Source organism: Rhipicephalus microplus, chromosome X (genome assembly GCF_043290135.1).
Source record: "Rhipicephalus microplus isolate Deutch F79 chromosome X, USDA_Rmic, whole genome shotgun sequence".
In the NCBI taxonomy this organism is placed as follows: domain Eukaryota; kingdom Metazoa; phylum Arthropoda; class Arachnida; order Ixodida; family Ixodidae; genus Rhipicephalus; species Rhipicephalus microplus.
The window spans coordinates 278,531,369-278,551,046 of NC_134710.1; the positions used below are offsets into that span (position 1 = coordinate 278,531,369).

At 41.7% G+C, this 19,678-nt stretch overlaps 1 protein-coding gene across 3 annotated transcripts in view; it reads right to left on the reverse strand.

The window, feature by feature from the left end:
* The window catches only part of Wdfy2 (WD repeat and FYVE domain containing 2), a 51,743-nt gene extending 32,290 nt beyond the window's left edge, over nt 1-19,453 (reverse strand). For 2 of the 3 annotated variants that reach the window (XM_037413947.2, XM_037413948.2), the window contains exons 1-7: nt 19,317-19,453; nt 18,873-19,060; nt 9,876-9,943; nt 9,635-9,708; nt 9,493-9,547; nt 7,173-7,323; nt 5,229-5,341 (exon numbers count right to left, since the gene is read on the reverse strand). In XM_037413947.2, the coding sequence (XP_037269844.1) occupies nt 5,229-5,341; nt 7,173-7,323; nt 9,493-9,547; nt 9,635-9,708; nt 9,876-9,943; nt 18,873-19,030 (619 nt within the window). In that variant the 5' untranslated portion in view covers nt 19,031-19,060; nt 19,317-19,453. Of the gene's footprint in view, nt 1-5,228; nt 5,342-7,172; nt 7,324-9,492; nt 9,548-9,634; nt 9,709-9,875; nt 9,944-18,460; nt 18,606-18,872; nt 19,061-19,316 lie in introns of those variants that run through there. The other variant, XM_075879228.1, reaches the window with a different exon arrangement.
* Nucleotides 19,454-19,678: the final 225 nt, after the last annotated feature.

Sequence of the window (19,678 nt, forward strand, 5' to 3'; positions counted from 1 at the left end):
GTAAACTGCTTGGACAGGTGTTTTCATTTTGCTTGTGAACAAGGCTGTGCGTTTTAAAATACATTTTGGTTGGTGCAGTGCCTCCCATTTTCTATCTCTACAATAAATTATTCCGTCCAGACCGCTTTCCATCAAACGTTTAAGTAAGACTTTGATGACACTATGTCTCAAGGGCATCTGCAATTTTTCATCTTGAAATTCACACGATGCAAAATAAACCACAATCACCACCAAAGTGAATGAGAAACATTATTGTTTATTTATAGTGAGTACTCTTAGTTGATTATGTCTTCCCTTGATGGCATTCAGGAAGCTTATTTCCCCAATGATAACAAAGAGAACTTTTTGAAATGCGCAAGACTGCATTTATTTTTTTATCTCCATCGCCATCACTCACTACATAACACAGTGAGCACATCTCAAATATCCAGGTTGTTGTCATAAGCACAGAAAACAAGAATTTCATATGCAGACTTCGCAACTGCCCACCACAGCCATATTTTCCTCGAGTTTGATAAATGCTGCAGCAGTTCAGAAGAGGTAAGTCATAGCATCTGAGAAATTATTATCATTTCCCTCCATCCTGGAGAGCATTTGAGGTACCCAGAAACATAACACACAGCACTTTATGCACTTTGGCTAACACTTTTTGAAATTGATTGATTGATATGTGGGGTTTAACGTCCCAAAACCACCATATCATTATGAGAGACGCCGTAGTGGAGGGCTCCGGAAATTTAGACCACCTGGGGTTCTTTAACGTGCACCCAAATCTGAGCACACGGGCCTCCTTCATTTCCGCCTCCATCGGAAATGCAGCCGCCGCAGCCGGGATTCGAACCCGCGACCTGCGGGTCAGCAGCCGAGTACCTTAGCCACTAGACCACTGCGGCGGGAACTTTTTGAAAATTATAATCAAGTGTGACTGTATAATTAATTTTACAGCATTTAACAAACTTCAAGAAAGGGGTGAACAGAAATGATTACGTTTGTAGCACATTTAAAAACGGCAAAAAAATGATCGCTTCCAAGATTAAATGTAGCACTGTAAATACCTCACTACTGCTGCAGTAAATGCTACCAACTTGTACATTTCGATATGCCCGAAATCCTTGCAGTTTTAGTCGCACTGACTGCTTTCCAACTAGAACTCACTAAATGGGACAGAGTGGCATTGTTGTCTTTGGTTACGTAATCTAGACATTCTCATTGCGGTGCAGTGTTTCATCAATACATTTTCATCCCTAATGATTTTCAATCACATGATTGCTCAAAAGTCAGCTGCACATCAAAAGCACAACAAAGGTTACAATGTTTTAAAATAGAAACCGATATTTTGTATGATAGAAATCATATGCACCCGTTGCTTTCAATGTGGTGACCAGCCACAACATCTCCAGTGGGGTATTTCTGCAGTAAGGGGATATGGCCCCACTAAAGATTCTTTCGAAAAGAAGAATTGTCTGTCAGTGAATGAAAAATTTATTCAATTATATCTACACAGTCTGGCTCATACAAGGTACAGTTCTACAGCTTGTATACCCTTGTAGCTGAAGTTCCCTCACAAGTTTCCTTGTAGTACATGACAATTATGTGACCATTCAATCCACAGCAAGCTTAACTTCAGCAGTCGGTGCTGTTGAACACAGCTTGCCCAAACAGCCTACTTTTACTTTGCAGCCATATTTCATGCAACAGGTGTCACACTGATAATTTGAGCAGAATTTATTTCTGGCATTTATAAATTAAAACAGAATTTATTTTTAGCATTTAAAAACTAAATGTGGTACTTATAGTAGCTATGCCTATTTATATTACCTCAAAAAATCAGTTCAACAAATATCTGCAGGGTAGGGGATGCTTAGTGAAATATTTGAACTGTCATCATCCACACATCAAGGCCCTTGATAGTAACTCATTTCTAAACTTATTTCCAGCTGAAAGACCCTCATGCTGAGGAAAATAATTCACAGTTCTTATCCCCTTGATGACCAAATTACTTTTCATAAGTATAGACACAGTGCTTATTCACGAATAATGAAAAAAAAAATGACAGACACGCTTATGTTAAAATTCAGCAGATCCCTCTGTACCGTGAAAATCAATGATATGCAATGCATGCATGAAGAAGTTTGCTATGTGACACTTTTAATATAATGAAGTAATGAGAACTAAGATCTGATTAATACTGCATCTAACAAAAAAAAAATGAGCCCTTAAATTTACACTCTTAAAATAAGCCTACCATTACCAGGCGGCCACTCAAAATTCTGAAAAATGGAGGCATGGAAGCATCATTTGAATATAGCGGCAGTACATATAAACCAGCGCCCACCTGTGAACTGTTTAAACTGCCCCTGTGTGCCCGTAGGCACTCAATGAGCGAACATCAAGTGGTAACCTATTGAAAGATTAATAATCAGAAAAATGCCAGTTTTTACGAGAGCAATGAATGAAAACTGCCTAAGAAACGAAAATCGAAATTGCTGCCACACACCCACACAGATGTGCGTGTGATAATTCATGCATTAGTCTAAACAAATGTTGGGATGAAAATCAGATGTCAATGGCAGAAGAAAAAAATTCACTGCCCCCTCCAACATGGTGACAACATTTACTGGGCAAGCAAAAATAGTTGAAAATTGCCAGGTTTTTCGAACATACAGACGGTATTATAGATGTACAGCATTCGACATTTAGAACTTTTTTGCAGCACTGTACACTTATGTAAATGACTCTCAAAGAGTTACAAACAAATTTCCTATTTGTGCAATAAATACTGCCCACTCTTGGACTTTCGAGAGTTGAACTTGTGAGTGGTTTGCCCTGGCCATCCTGCAATGGGTTACACTAAAGTGGGATGTTCTCCATGTTAAATATTTTGTTGAGGTGAAAAAAGGTTAACATTGTTGATGTAATCACCTAATGCTTTTCATATTTAATAACACTGATAGCACCAGAAAAATTAAAAGGACACCAACCATGAAGGAATAAGAAAAAAAGGCATATCAGCTCTCCTGAAAAAGCCATGTAGTGAACAAGACTCCCATTAGGAAAGCCGAAACAGCTCTTCTTTTCTATTTTTTTTTTTCATAGTACGTGTCCTCCTAATTTTTATATTACTTCCCGATCAGACGGGCTTCTGTCAAAGCCTTTACTTCACTCAATACTGTGTTTAATGTTTGTGTAGTTTCACTCACAGGTAGTACATAATGCAAGAACTGTCTTGCTTCTTTTTTTTTTTACTGCATCCATTCTGATCAAAACCCAGCAGACTTCCTGTACCATAATCCCAAAAGCAGTTTGAAAGCTCACCCTTTCAATGGTGTTCACACTATCCAATGAGCTGTTGTACAAATAAGCAGTCAGAGTCTCAGAGAGGTCACAGCAGATGACTTTTAGGGAGCCTTTGTAGCGTAGGAATTACACTACTTTGTGTATCAATGCTAACGGAAACTATTTTGGAGAAGTTAAATAATATCTACTGAGTAGATTAAATACTTCTTCTTAAGTGACCAAGTTTCATTATTTTATGGATAGACCTTGCATGTAGTGTCTGCAATCACGCTTAATTGTGTAAGAGGTATTGAACAATGTTATCAGTGAAAGTTTAATGCAGGTGTGAGTGAATATTAGAAATTTCATATCTTTTTTTAGATAAGACTTTTTTATTTGATATTATTTACACTGTAATTTAGCTATTCATACTATTTGAGCTACCTGAGGATAAATACAGTCAACGTCCCATTGACAATGACTTCAGATTTTTTAATATGCTTCCCCCCAATCACACACTCGCATTGCAGCAAAGCTGCCTTTCAGCCTCTGCTTCGGTTGCAAATGTATTGATTAAAAAAAAAAAAGCACTAGCTTCAACATATAGATTATAGATATGGCAGAAAGGGGGCTCAGTAAATGCTGTTTTGCACCCAAATTAGGGCAGGAAGTGCAAATAATAAGTCGCTGAAGATTTTTAGCATCCAAAACTTCAGATATTATTAGGTATGTATTGACTTCTAAGAGGCAGATTTAGAACTTCGGACTCTAAGAAAGCACAACCTTGTCCACCGTGTCAGTTGGGCTTTTCCAGAAGTTGAAAGAGAAGGACAGGCTGCGAAAATAACATCTTTGCCTTTCACATGTGTAGTGTTGTCGGCAATACTTTGGTTGCACCAAATTATGCACATAAATTAAATCAATTTCGCCTTTGCATTGCTTCATTATTGATAATACAAATATGAAACACTGCCCTGCTAGCACTTCATCAACTGAGCCAGAAAAAACACTTTCATGTTGCTATCTCTGAAAATATTCTAAGAAATCTTCTTCAGTTTTGTTTTCTGACATTTCATTTTGAAGTCTATAAAATCATCCGAAAACATTGAAAAAAAAAATATTTTATGATATTCACACTCACACTTGAACATTCAAATTTGCTTACACTCAAAATTTTGCTATTCACACAGGGCTAGTTCAGTATGATCGCACATTCTTGAAAAGAAGGTTACTAGAGGACCTTCTGGTGTAAACTACGTAATACAGTGCACTGGTGTGTCCACCAACCACAGTGGGACTGCAATGTTCCAACTACGCACACAAGCCACAAGAATCTGCTGTTTCATGGATCCCATAATGTGCAAGCCTTCAATGACCTAGAGTACAGTTAGGCCCATTTATCCCTCCCTTATACTGCCGCCTTTCAAGAAATGGTGTATGGCAGATGCCATACTTTTTGCATGAGCCATATTGCAATGTATTTCACACTGCCTCTTGCTCAACATGGCACTCAAGAAAAATGCCTCAAGCAGCAAAAGTCTGGAAGCAATAACCTGGCATCTCATAAACAAATTCAGTATGTTTGAGCAAAAGCATCAATGCCTATAAAAAATGAGAAAACCAAATAAAGATAAACGACAAATACCAAGCGATCTCTTTACACTGCATTCATAATGCTTCATGCTGAACCAACAGAGGTAATGTGGCATGGTGGTTCTTAAAAGTGCTCAGCGGTACCACCCACATGATGACATCAAATGAGAGGCCCCAATGAAAATAACTTAAGCAAGATGCAAAACATGTCTTTGCAATTGCAGCATGTTATACATTCAAAACAAAGGATGTGTAGCACCAGCTTTGTACTGTAGAATGCATACTGTTGTACCGAATTAGGGTTAGTTACAGAACAACATTTAGGATACGCTTAGCTAAAAAAAAAAAAAAGGGCTTACCAGAGTGTCCCTTGAGTGTAGTGACAGGCTTATAGCCAGTTTGTTCCACCTTCAGCATAGTTATCTGCCCAGAGTAGTCTCCAACAAATGCATGCTTGGACTGTGCATCAAACCTGGCAGGCATCAATTAAGGTAATACAGCCAGCTGCGACAAAGCAGTGACAATCCCAGTTCAGGGCTTGAGTGGCGAGGTCTGCCCTCTCAATCAATGAAGTCGTGCATGTCAGGAGAGTTATATCAACCAAGACATTCAGTAGAAATTAATAATATCTAAGGTTTAATGCCCCAAAACCATGATGGGATTATGAGAGAAGCCATAGTGGAGGGCCCCGGAAATTTCGATCACTTGGGTTTCTTTAAAGTGCACCTAAATCTAAGCACACCGGCCTCAAAAATTTTCGCCTCCATCGAAAATGCATCTGCTGCAGCCGGAATTTGGTCATGCACTCTTTGAGTTAACAGTTGAGAGCCATAACCACTAGACCACCACGGTGAGGCCACATTCTGTAGGAGCATTGGCTAAGAGGTGCATGCACAGACCAATTCTGTAGTAGTGGTAGATGGATGCATGCACCAGTTAACCTTAACAGCTCCCTCCTGTGCTTAATTCAAGACAGGCTTACCATTCCTACATAAAATGGTGCTGCTTATAAAGCTGAAGCTTTCTTGCAGACTTCTTACAACTTGCTGGCCAAGACAATATGGGACACATTACACTGTCATATGATAACGTCGTGATCGTGGAAAAAAAAAGATAAGATTATGCAGTGAATCTAATAAAGGAAACTCTTGTTAACTAATATTAACTGCTTTATACTCCAGCTGAAGTGCTCCAGTTTTAATTTAACCAGTAGTTTTACATCCTGACAAGCACTGCACATACGTACATAAAAAGTTAGGCTGGTTCCAAATGGTCGGAACAGTATCTGCACAATGGAGCAATGTGCCTTAAAACTTCCCATAACATTGAAAAAAGGCACTGTCTGAAAGATGGTGTTCTTTTTTGAAGGCTATAAAACAAATTTTTATCTTAAGAGTTCTTTTAAAGCACGTAAAAACTCTTGTTTGGCACTTTCTTTCACAATAACAACCCAGCATGGTTTAGTATTGGCGGCTGACGTGCATGCCGTGCTTCATCCACATTATGTCATGTACATATTGCCATGTATTTAAGGCATGACATTTAAGCCAACTGTGTGAAACAAGCAAATGTCAAGAGCTGTGTTTTCTACAATGCCACACAATGATTCATTAAAACTACCAATAAGCAGAGTGATGGCATAGAGTCGTACCAAGTAAGCCATCATAATTGATGGGGTTTAATGCCCCAAACCACAATATACGATTATGAGAGGCGCTTTAGTGGGGGGCTCCAGAAATTTCGACCCTCTGGGGTTCTTTTATTAGCACCTAAATCCAAGTACATGGGTGTGGACTGCCATTTTGCCCCCATCGAAATTCGGTTGTCAAGGGTGGGGATTGATCCTGGGTCCTCAATCTTAGCAGCGCAACATCATGCATATCAAAATATCACAGCCGGTGTATCAAGAAAAAAAGAGTGGAGTACTGCGGCCCGTATTTTGTAAGAATGCTACAGTCACTTTCATTAGTATTTTTTCATTCATCGACACTGCCCAAGATTGTGACCTTGCTATACCTCCACACTAAGTAAGATAACCAATAAATTTACGATCAGAGGAAAAGAATCCTCCCTGGATATGGCCTCTGGCCGCAAGTACTCTTTACCTAACTTAATAATGATAAGAAGGCCAAACGAGCAGTGCATTTTAGACCCTTGAAGGGTTCACATGATAGGCCTCAGTAAGCGAGCATTTTGCAGCATCAAGTGCTGTAGGTGAAGATACAGTCAACAACATTGTGCTTGGCAACAGGGCAAGATATCCTATCAGTGGTATGGACGTGAGAGGAGCACGAGAAGGATACTGGAGAGCCATGCACCAGGCCCCACTCTGGAAGGCACCCAGCCGCCGGCCTGTCTCTGAGCAGTGCCACAGGAAGTGCTTGTCCCTGGCCACACTCAGCACCCACTCAGCGATGAGTGAGAAGACTATGCCCATCACTCGGCCCTGGTGTGCTGCACAGCCACCACAGAAGCCCTATCTTAAGATGAAACACATTTAAAATCACATGCAAAGCCGAGAAGAGGGAACAGGATTAATAGCGTTGCTGCTGCTATATCTACCCAGGCAGCCCCTTCTACAAATATTAAGAAGTTCCCTTTTGACCTGAACCAAATGAATGATCAATCATTTAGGTAGTATTCATCTTCACATTTAGGACACTCAGTTTTATTGTATTTTGTTATGTTCACTTTTGCTGCCGAAAACCATGTTTTAAATCATTGCGTGTGACATTATGTATTATGACATTATGCCTGTGACATTATGTAGCATTCATAACTCTAAGCTTGCGGTTATGGTAGTCACTCAATTTCAGTGATGTAATACAGTAGATTCATTAATTCAAACTCTGATAATTTATACTTTCAATTCATTCAAACAAAACTAATTTTTTTGGTTGGCCCTCTATTCTTTGAATGTATTTTAAAGCCTCTTAATTCAAACTCCATCATTCGGTTAATGCTGTTTCATACCAGAAAATATCTGCTACTTTCCGACTACTGTTTAAAAACTTGAGTGCTTATATAACCTTAACAGACTAAAAATGAAAAGCAAGCGCCTTGGGTCTTCAAGGGAAAAGGCTTTGCTAATAAACAAATGCTTGAAACGAAGCACACGCATGATAAACCCGTGATGCCTCTCAACTCGTATAGAGAACTTTGCACTGAAGGCACATATAGCAAAGAGGCAGTTGGCAATTCACGATTTGTTTAAAAGGTCTGATCAGCAGTAAATGGCCAATAAACTCTAGACCTCACACCTCTGCTTTCTGTTCACTGCATGCAGTTAGGGGTTAAAAATGCTTTAGAAATTTTTTAACCTGATAAATCAATGCCTAATCATAATGTATCCTGTCACCTCAGCCCAAGTCATATCTGAAACTTCTGATAATTCAAACAAAACTCAGAGGTCTCTTCGAGTTTGAACTAATGAGTCGACTGTATTTAACACAAGCATATTGTGCGTGTTTCCACCACCCACGCACAATTCATTGACCACTAATGGTCAATAAGTGGGGAAAAATACTCAGTTGTACTGATAATAAATCCCAGAAAATATGAAAATAACATGTATAAAACCACTCATTACAATGTGGTTAAACTCCACTTTTAATATTTTCGAAACGGACAGTGTGGCTCACACTTAAAAACTGTGCAAAAGAAAATAGTACTAAAAGTAAGCCTTTATATGAGACTAACTCCATACAACTGCATGGCAGCAGATCATTTCATTATGGTGACACAATGTAAAATATCTTTAAATAGATAGACTCCATCCATGCTTAGTACGCACATACAACACTAATAAAATCTTATGCATCAACACACTTCATATAATAGTGCTGTTCATGGCGCACTTGTTAACTTGGACTAGAATCTACAAGCAATCCAAAAGCAGAAGAAAAAGATAATTATTTGCATGTAGGAACTACTCTATGAGCAAAGGCTTCAAACGAAACGACAAAACTGACTGAAGCCAAGTGTTACATGTTTACACATTATTCATTTCTATCTAGTAATAAGCAAGAAGCATGCTTCGAAGATCATACGTGCTTTCAAAATCAACTGCAACAAAATTCAACTTTGGACGATTCGTTATAAAAATATTTACCATATACTCCTGAACCCACCATCAAAGCTGAAGGTACAGTATCTTGATTTTTTTACCAAAATCATTTGAATATCACCTCAGTGAATGACACATGAACTTTATGGTTAGCACATTTGATGTACATATCGGTACACTATCTCCAAGATCGCATCATGGGCACTGCCCGATCTCAAAGGTCATGCCGAAAAGCCGTCATAGTTCCGAACATTTTGGGTCTGTTTAGTTCCTAGCAATTTTTTTTTTAGGTTGTAGTATGAAAAAAATCTACACCATCCACCCTTTTTGCAACAAGTCTGCCTGCATTTTCCAAAACTAGGAGTTTCCTACGTTGTAGGAAATTCCATTGCAGTGGCTTTTAAATTTGAGAGGCTGCTCTACTCTCTTGAAAGTCATGCAGAATTGCTTTATTACATTTATGTGCCCCAGTTCAACTTGCATAAGGTGAACTCAGCGCATTATGTTTAAGTCTTTTAATACAATATTTACATTCAAGCAAATAAGCTTTAACTCACCTAAATAATTTCTCTGATGAGTCATCTTGTTGAAATCGTCAGAAATTTGAAACTCCTGCAACAAGAAAAGGTAGATAAGACTCACAAGAGGCTATGTGCTGCCAGAGATAAAGAGCAAACAGCTTCTCGCATGCCAACGCACCGATATGGAGCCATTGTCCATCCCAATAAATAACCTTCGAGTTTCAGAGTTGTAGTCCATCGCTGATGCAGCAGCTAGAGAATAAAGAAAAAAATTGTAACTGCAAACTTTTAGTGAAATAAATGTAAAGAACACTCGAGAAAACCTCGGAAACATGGAAGTAAAAATTATAAGGACTGATCGTAAAGTAGATAACAAAAGGTGGTATAAATTCCCAAGAAATACGGCATGTATCACTTACACGGCATGGTGTGGCATATGCTTGGCCAATACTGCCCGGTGTCTCTGCGCAGCCATACTCTGACGGTCCTGTAAGAAATTGCCATAAAGCTTCTGACACAGCAGGAATATTGCCACATATATAGAATACCTTTTTGTTTTCACTGTTGAAAACAATCTAGTAAGCCAAGTCATTCGTTTTTGTACCTGGGCCACCAAACTAGGAGGCACTTCAGGTAACAGATTTCCTTGTTTAAATTGATTGATTAGTTTAACTCTAATATTTAACCTTTTATTAAAAGCTTTAGAGCATGTATGTATGTATGAATATATATATATATATATATATATATATATATATATATATATATATATATATATATATATTGTAAGAATACTGTTAGACGCCCCGCCGGGGTGAGGCAACCGTTTAATGGGCCTAACAACAGCGAGACAGCAGCCAGCGGTTTCAGCAGCAGCTGCAGCAGCACGAGCCTCCACCACAACAAACGTCTTCTTCGTCGTCTCTAGCGAGCCCGTATTCGTCACTAAATTGATTCTCCGGCGCAAAAAGAGCCACCCTGGCCACCTATGGCACAGACAGGACCGGTGGGTCGTAGTGAAGTTTTAGACGGTCGACGTGCACACTTTCGCGCCAGCGGCGCCGTTGATCTGTAGGTGGTTGAATAGGTTCAACCATGTGGTTGACTGGTGATGTCTGGCGCAAGATCCTGTACAGACCGTCATACTTGGGTATGAACTTTGAGCAAAGGCCTGGGGCAGACGATGGCACGCGGAGCCACACCATTGTTCCAGGCGCGTATGACGATGGGGATGAGCGCCGGTCATGGGAGTGCTTCTGGCGAGCCTGATCGTGTGTAGTAAGCGCACGTGCGAGCTGCCGACATTCTTCGGCATATGTGGCGGCTTCGGCCAAAGTCGTCTCTTCTGAAGGATCTGGGCGGTACAGAAGGATAGTATCCAAGAACGATGAAGGATCACGACCATAAAAAAGAAGGAACGGGGAGAATCCAGTTGTAGATTGAATTGTGCTGTTGTAAGTGTAAGTAATGAATGGCAGTATGCAATCCCAGTTCGTATGGTCATCGGAAACATACATGAAAAGCATGTCACCCAGCGTGCAATTAAATCGCTCGGTCATCCCGTTGGTTTGGGTGTGATATGCGGTGGTTGCTCGATGCACAATGTTGCATTCGCGTAGGAGGGCTTCTACAGCTTCCGACAAGAAGGAACGCCCACGGTCACTGAGAAGCTCACTGGGTTCACCATGCCGAAGGACGAAGTTGTGCAGAACCAACAAGCCGACTTCACGCGCAGTGGCCTCGGGAAGCGCCGAAGTTTCGGTGTAACGCGTAAGGTGGTCCACGGCTACGATGACCCAGCAGTTTCCTTTCCATTTGGTGTGTATGGCAGGGGATCGTACAAGTCGATTCCGATGCGGCCGAGAAGGACACGGCAGTGGCTGGAGTGGCCCTGTGATTGTGCGAGGGGAGCTCTTCCGGCGTTGGCACAAGGTACATGAACGGACGTACTGCCTAACAAAGCAGTACATTCTGCGCCAGTAATATCGAATTCGTTGGCGAGCATATGTCTTCACTACACCTGCGTGGGCGCATTGCGGATCCGCGTGGAAGGAGGCACAGACGTCAGAACGTAAGTGGCGAGGTATCACCAGCAATCATTTGCGGCCATCAGATAGGTAGTTTCGCCGGTACAGAAGACTGTCACGGATGGTAAAATGGTGAGCAGTTCGTCGAAGTAAACGGTTGTCGGTACGTGGAGACATCTGAGACAGGTACTCTAACAGAGACGCTATCCATGGATCCTGGTGTTGCTCAGCAGACATGACATGTTCAAGCGAAGAACATTCGTAGCGGGAAACAGACGCTGTAACATAATCGTGGGGAAGTGGCGAGCGAGAAAGAGCGCCGGCGTCCGAATGCTTGCGGCCTGAATGCTTGCAGCCTTGGAGACGTGGTGCCCAGCGAGCTAGGCGACCAGATGGTTCTTTTAATTATGACAACCAACACAATGTGTGGTGATCAGTTACGACGTCAAATAGGCGGCCATAAACAAGGTCGGAATTTCGTGATTGCCCTAACAATGGCAAAGCATTCTTTCTCGGTGACTGAATAGCTCTTTTTCACTTTAGTAAGGGTGCGACTAGCGTAGGATACAACATACTCATCGAAGCCAGATTTACGCTGAGCAAGAATAGCGCCGAGGCCTACTCCACTAGCGTCCGTATGGATTTCGGTTGGAGCGTCTGGATCAAAGTGGCGTACGATAGGTGGTGATGTCAGAAGATGCCGTAACAAGGCGAATGCTTCATCGCATGCTGGGGACCACGCAGAGATGTCTTGGCTGTCGGCAAGTAGCTGCGTCAGGGGTGTGATTATGGTGGCGAAATTGCGCACGAAACGGCGTAAGTATGAGCAGAGGCCGATGAAGCTGCGGAGTTCTTTTAGTGTAGCCGGTCTGGGAAAGTCGGCAACAGTGCTAAGCTTGGCTGGATCAGGACAGACACCAAGCTTGCTAACAACATGCCCTAAGATGGTAAGCTGGCGGGCAGCGAAGTGGTATTTCTTCAAATTCAGCTGCAGTCCAGCGTCCGAAAGACAAGTCAGGACGCTTGCGAGGCGGCTGAGGTGGGAGTCAAAGTCCTTCGAGAAAACGACGACGTCATCCAAATAGCACAGGCATGTGTTCCATTTAAAGCCTCTAAAGATGTTGTCCATCAGACGTTCAAAGGTGGCAGGCGCATTACAGAGGCCAAATGGCATCACGTTAAATTCGTACAATCCGTCAGGCGTTACAAACGCAGTCTTCGGGCGGTCGCCTTCATTCATAGAAACCTGCCAGTAGCCCGATTGAAGGTCTAAAGAAGAAAAGAACTCTGCTTCTTGCAGGCAACCGAGGGCGTCATCAATTCTTGGCAGCGGATAAACAGTTTGAGACAACTAGCACTCTCCACCAAATGTAAGAATAGTGTTAGATGCCACGCCGGGGTGAGGCAATCGTTTAATGGGCCGAACAATAGCGAGACAGCAGCCAGCGGTTGCAGCAGCAGCTGCAGCAGCACGAGCCTCCGCCACAACAAACGTATTCTTTGTCGTCTCTACCAAGCCCACATTTGTCACTACAATATATATATATATCATAAATTCAGGCATTACAAACAATCGAGCATAATTTACACTGAATTTCTAACCATCAGAAGCTGAAGTTATTCCACAGCCTCGTTTACAACCATGCCCCCATCACAGCGCAAAGCCCACCCACAAGGTCCTATTGTTCATGGTCACAGATAAGAGGTGTCACATTACAAATCGTGAGACATCCTGGTCACAAGGCTAGAAGTGGTTATCCAAGTTGGCCAGACAGAGTGCGTCGTGAAACAGGGTGTATTATCACTTGCATAACTATGTCACTTAAAGAGACCAACAATTACCAGAAGGTGTGATTAGATCCTAGTAGAAATGAAAAGACTATGAATATAATAAAGTCACAAAGTCAAGCATTCTTTTTATCATTGAGAGTACGCTTTATACATTTAAATTATACTTAAAGGTAACAAAAATCGTGATGTGGCACAGCCTAGTGGAAGAGAGTTGAAGTTGGATTATGAAATATGGAGTCGATCACTTTCCTGTACGTAGTCTGATGCTGTCATGAGTGCCAGCCCTCAAAATTAGAGTGCATATATTATTATCCAGCCCTGCTCGATTCTGCACTGCTTACGGCATAAAAGATGTTGCACAGTTAGAAATGGCGCTACTGTGAAGCCACAGCGCATGCGCGCAATGCACAATAAATCACCACATTTGAACACATACTCTCGCGCTCACCGTTTGCAGCATACGAGTATATGAGCATATATTCGCTGCAGAAAAAAGTCTGATTGCAAATGTTTTGCAGCATTTTCCACAGCGCCATTCCGTGATTAGACACACTGGCCAGTATACGTTTTGTTGGGCTAAATAAAATGGCCTCATAAAAATTGGTTCTTGGCCAAGTATAATACAAAAATGCATGTGTGCTTATAGGGATACTGAACAAAAATTGGAAAAACTGATAAAACTTCGTAATTTTACCCAGAAGATGCGACTTTTCTGAAAAACAGAGTTAAGTTCCCATATTTTTGAACGGCTGTATTTTTGATGGATTGTCAGCACGCCACGGCTTCAGGCGAGCGGGAGCCTTGACGTCAGATTCGCCGAGGCACAGGCAGAGTGCACGGGTTCTCGTCCTCCTCTTCCCTTTCTCCACCTCTCCTTTGATTCCACTTTTCCCGTTCTGCAAAAACGCTGATATTTGCCTAAGCCGGGAGGATTGTTCGCAAGCGGTGCTGGTCATACCGGTTCTAGGAACCATAGGGGGAGATGAGCAAGTCCAGAGATGCAAGTGACTGCTGGCATTGTTGGTTTGCCCATTTTGGGTGTGTCACCTCCTGTAGTTCACGGCGTGGCTGCTGGAGGTGGCAGTTTGTGAAAAACGCACTAAACTGATTATTTTCTTGAGTTTCTGCGTGGAATGATGGCTGTCTTTATCGATTTCGGCACCTAATCTTTCAATTTCGTTGAAAATCTGGGTGGCAAAAATTTTGTTCAGCATCCCTTTACTATGTGCGATTCAGTAAAGGTAGGGAGAATTTGTAGTAAATAAATCAAATGATGGGATTTACTTGAACATTTCAAAGTACAAACCACGTTTAGAGTTAGTATTTTTGAGCCTATAAATTCCAATTAAAATAGCAAGTCCCATCTAAGCAAGTTAAACAAGGAATTACAACTTGTGGATAGTCTAGGGTCAGAGGTTATGTCTCTGCCATAGCAGCCCTTTTTTTTTACATAACTGTGTGACGTTATTACCTTTGCATTACTTTTCAAATCTATTATCTTTATGTCTGCAAACATTATGCACATGCACAAACTTTTTCCTAATCTGACTACCATGTGGGAAGGCTCAGAAAAAAGAAAACAATAGTAATATTTAGCACATTTACTTCTTCTATAAAGCTGAGAAAAATAATATGAGGTAAAAAAATGCCTAATACAACTAAGTAAATACTAAACATGTCTTTTATGACACAAGAGATAAGTGCAGTATTGAGATACAATCCATTTATAATTTTGCATTGTTAGTTCTAGCCCAACCAAGAAAATGCACTTGAGAAAGTGCATTTCATCATATGTCAAAAAAATCTGCAGTCCTTATGGTCATTCAAGATCACTTTTGTTATGTATAATTGTGCAGCTTATAAATCAAATGCTCTACATAGGTGCATATACAAAAAAAGCACACCCAACCCGTAAGGTAGTGACCGATTTTCGATAAAATGCTTTAAACCGAAAGCTTTTCAACTATTTCCAGACTTGTTTATTGACATTAACTTTTAGCCATGCAGATTTACTAGAAGCACAGTAGTGTAGGAGCAAATACTGTTCCGAAATGAAATAATGACAGCCACCAGATTGCACACTCTCCCAAAAGCCAATGACAATAGTCGAGCTCAAAGCGAGTTCTGAGATTTCTGTATTGCGGATATAAAAGTAAAGAATGATTTAGTTATGAAGTGTGCAATAATTGTTTGGCTTTAATGTCTCAAAATCGTGACATCCTTATGAAAAACGCCGTAGTAGAGGACTCCGGAAATTTCAACCACCTTTCACGTGCAGCTAAATCTAAGTATACGGGCCTCAAACATTTTTCCCTCCACCACAAAATGGCTGCGGCAGCCGGGATTCGATTCCGTGACCTGCGAGTTGGCAGTCGAGCACCTGGTTATGACTTGGTTATGGTCATTAAACAGAAAGAAAAAAAAAGCAGACTGTGCCAGCCACATAAGAAGAGAGCCAACAGTAAATCCAGATTTAAAAAATTGTAGTACAGTGCTACTGATGCGAAAATGCCCTGAAACAATACAGCAGATGCATTAAATATCAATACAATCTTGGTTATGCAGGAAACTATTTCTCACACTATGATGCTGCTGAGATCTGTACAGGTGTCACATGGTCACTTTTCATAGTGATCAGGCTGGATGCAGCATGAATTCCTTGTGCACAAGGGACAGTGAATGCTGCCTATTCAGTCCAGTATTACCGGCCGAGTTGAATTAAAGTGAGCTTAAGTGCACCTAATTTCATCAGTACATCTACAGCATTCTTCATATTTGATTAACATACTGTCAAAACTAGTATCAGCAGTTTTTCAAGCATTATGAACAAAATACTACATCTCACTTGCCGAGCTGCACGGTGTCACGGCTATAAATACATATTTGCAAAATAGCACACACACGTATACACTTCTAAATGTTAATTCGAGCGCGAACACGCGACACAATCACTCGCACAAACCCAGGCATCAAACACACACAGCGCTGTGTGTGTTTGATGCCTGGGTGTGTGTGTGTGCGATTGTGTCATGCTCGAATTAACTTTTAGAAATGTTGTACCAACTAGCCCAACAACAAGTTATTTTACATTTATACACACACACTTGTTCTTAATCTGACTTGTTTTTTATTTATCTGCTTTTGTAACATTTGTTTTTACTGTATTTCTATACAACCATTCCTCCAAGTTTTGTTTAGTCTGCACTTTGAATGACAAAAGTGTATACTTGCTAAGGGCTTCAGCTATTCATGGGTACATTGATAAACTTACATGGTTGCACTCCCAGAGAACTTATTCAACTGCTTATTGCATAGTCTTGATGCCATAGTTTGTGCAGCACCGCATCCTTGAAGCATTGGTAATATCGTCTATCATGTACAAAGTATTTCATAGCAGACTCTTAACAACAATGACCATGTTAGAAGTTGCACTTGATGAAATTTAGTTCAGCACTTTCACAGCTTTGACAGCCATGACCGGCACCATGCTGCATACTGGCTTCTGATTCAATACGTAATGACAAACATCGCTATGATTCGTCGCATTGTCCTAAAACACAAAGAAAACCTAATGGTATCACAGTATGCTGACTTCTATATTTCACTATCCTTAAAGGCACATTAGATTTTTAAAAAAAGTTTTGAGCCGATTTTATGTTACTTTGTACACCTGTGTGGCCAAAGTGTAATGAATACCTGAAAAAAAAAAAAAACTATGTGTTCCAAATCTGCCGTTTGTGTTTCCAAGACATCTTTGTAATTTTTGGCCTAATAGCCATACAGTTTCCTAAATATACACTATAGGGAACTCTGGCACTAGCGTCTAGGGAGTTGCAACGCATGGTGATTGATTGATTGATATGTGGGGTTTAACGTCCCAAAACCACCATTTGATTATGAGAGACGCCGTAGTGGAGGGCTCCGAAAATTTCGACCACCTGGGGTTCTTTAACGTGCACCCAAATCTGAGCACACGGGCCTACAACATTTCCGCCTCCATCAAAAATGCAGCCGCCGCAGCCGAGATTTGCACCCGCAACCTGCGGGTTAGCAGCAGAGTACCTTAGCCACTAGACCACCGCGGCGGGGCCGCAACGCATGGTGCTTCAGCGAGCATGGGAATTATCGTAGTACATAGATTTGCCTAGTCTTCATACCTTACATTTATTCTGGCTTGCGTGGCTTGAAGCTGTTTTGTCACGAAACAACAATCAGCGAAAGTTAGGCAGTTACGCTTCAAAACGTTCAACTTTTAGGATCACCATTTCAAATCTGGTCACGTGGTTCGAGAAGGTTTATTCTTTCCTTTAAAACAAAACTAAAAATTAGCAATAAACAAAGTCACGAGTGCGATCCACAAGTACGAAGAACAGGCAAATCCACATCATACCCGTGATTCCCATGGTCGCTGTACAATTGCAGCACCAGAGTCCCCTCTGGTTAAGTTTTAAAAACTGTGTTATTAGCAAAGTATTCAAAAATAAAAATAGAGGCTAATAAGAGGAAAGCTAAAAACCATGCCTATTTACAATCACTGCTGGGAGGCAGCCCTCAAATGCAATGCTGTGCTTTTGGTTTCATCGTGAGACATTCATAATCTCCATAAGCCACAACTTTCTGTAGATGAATATATAGCCTTTCGGAGGTTTCCCTAATGAACTATGTATACTTCTCCATAAAATATTCTTGCATACTGAGCGACATCAGCCAGGTAGAGATTGTCTTGATCAAGATCGAGCACAATCACAATGAAAAGAAATCATGCAGGACTACCTGATCTGGATCAGGGCCAATCACGATTGAACGTGACTGTGTGACAGAGGCATAAAAAGAACCAGTGTTATAATACTTGCGAGAACTTTGTCCAGCCACATGACTATGGGTGTCCTATGCACAGATGCAAACAGCTTGGACGCTTTTGACAGAACCTCCGGCTCTTGGTGTTAATTTTTTTAATAAACAGAAGTGCATGACACCTTAGTTAACATAAAAATAATAGTTATCTAACGATCAAAAACCGCACTGCATTTGACCAGTGTGTTGTGCTGACTGCTTCCACCCTCTGACAAATTGGTAAGCTAAAGACAATGCACCTGCGGTCAGACCAGGTGCATGGCCTCCAACTTTTTGTTCACAACACTTTCAAGGCATAAGTAGGATAATTCATATTGTTCAAAAATACTTGCGTTGAACGAACTGCGGTCACTTCCTTGACAGTCATGCCAATGCATAATTGAGCTAGGAACTGTAAACACAGCATTTATTTCAATACAGCCATACCAACCACTGCGAAACGATATGACCCATGTTACTAAAGTATGTAACCCGCAAACTTTTGGACAATTGATGAGAACGAATTCTTGACATGCTGAAACTATGTGACCAACCACAGCGACACGCCCACATGACTGGGCTGCCTAAACATAAGCGAGATTATGTGCACGGGACTACTGGGGCCTACGACTGTGTCTAAGCTAGCAGGCGATAAGATCCAGACGAACTGCAAGCGCCGCCGCCACTGTTTACAAGGCAGAAGGAATGCAAATACTAGGCGCTGGAATGATGCCAAGCAGCATGCTTGAAGATTCACCATTTTACCTGTCATCGCTGATGCTTATGACTCCGTCTTCACCAGGTATGATGACGGCCACGTTCACCGGCTCTTGGTGGCCTTCGAGCTTGTTGATCAGCTGAGGCTTTTTCGCGCTGCTGACCTGACCGTCGGGCCCAACGATCGGCTTTATTTCCGCAGCCATGGATACGGCGATTGCACACCACACCGCTACCTGTCAAAGCCGCAAATTAAACGCACAAGAAGCGTTAAAAGGCGATTGCCGGCTGCCGTTGCAGCTTCGAGGCTACCTAGATGGTTACCGACTGATAAAGAGACATCGTAATGAGCAATAAGCAATTTAGACGGTGCTATCAAGTATTCATATTCGTCTGTAAGCCTAAACTCGTCATAAGGGGGCGGCTGTGTCGTCATGCTAGTAGGCAACGCTCTCCCGTGACAAGTGCTGTTCACACGGGATCAAGTCGTACCTTTTATGCATGCAACTGCTGCCGAAGATGACCGCTGCCGCTGTTTTCGTGGAGTTTTAAAAACTGTCGAGATTTCGGTCGCGACTCCTGTCGCTCAAAGCAGCGACGGCCCGTTTCTTTTCTCTGTCGTCGGCTGCAAAGTGCACCCGACCTCTGGCGGCTTCGGCCGCGGAAGCCAGGTCTGCCAGGGCGAGCTGTTGGCAGATGGCAGCACAAGCACAACGTTCGGGTAATGGTGTGGTTTGGGGGGAGGGCGAGGGGCGTTGTTTCAGTCTCGTTTGTTTCAGTTGTTTTGCTTCAGACGACAGGCTTGCAGCTACGCTTCAAAACTCAGGTTCAGAAAAGTTTGCTTTCAGTACTGT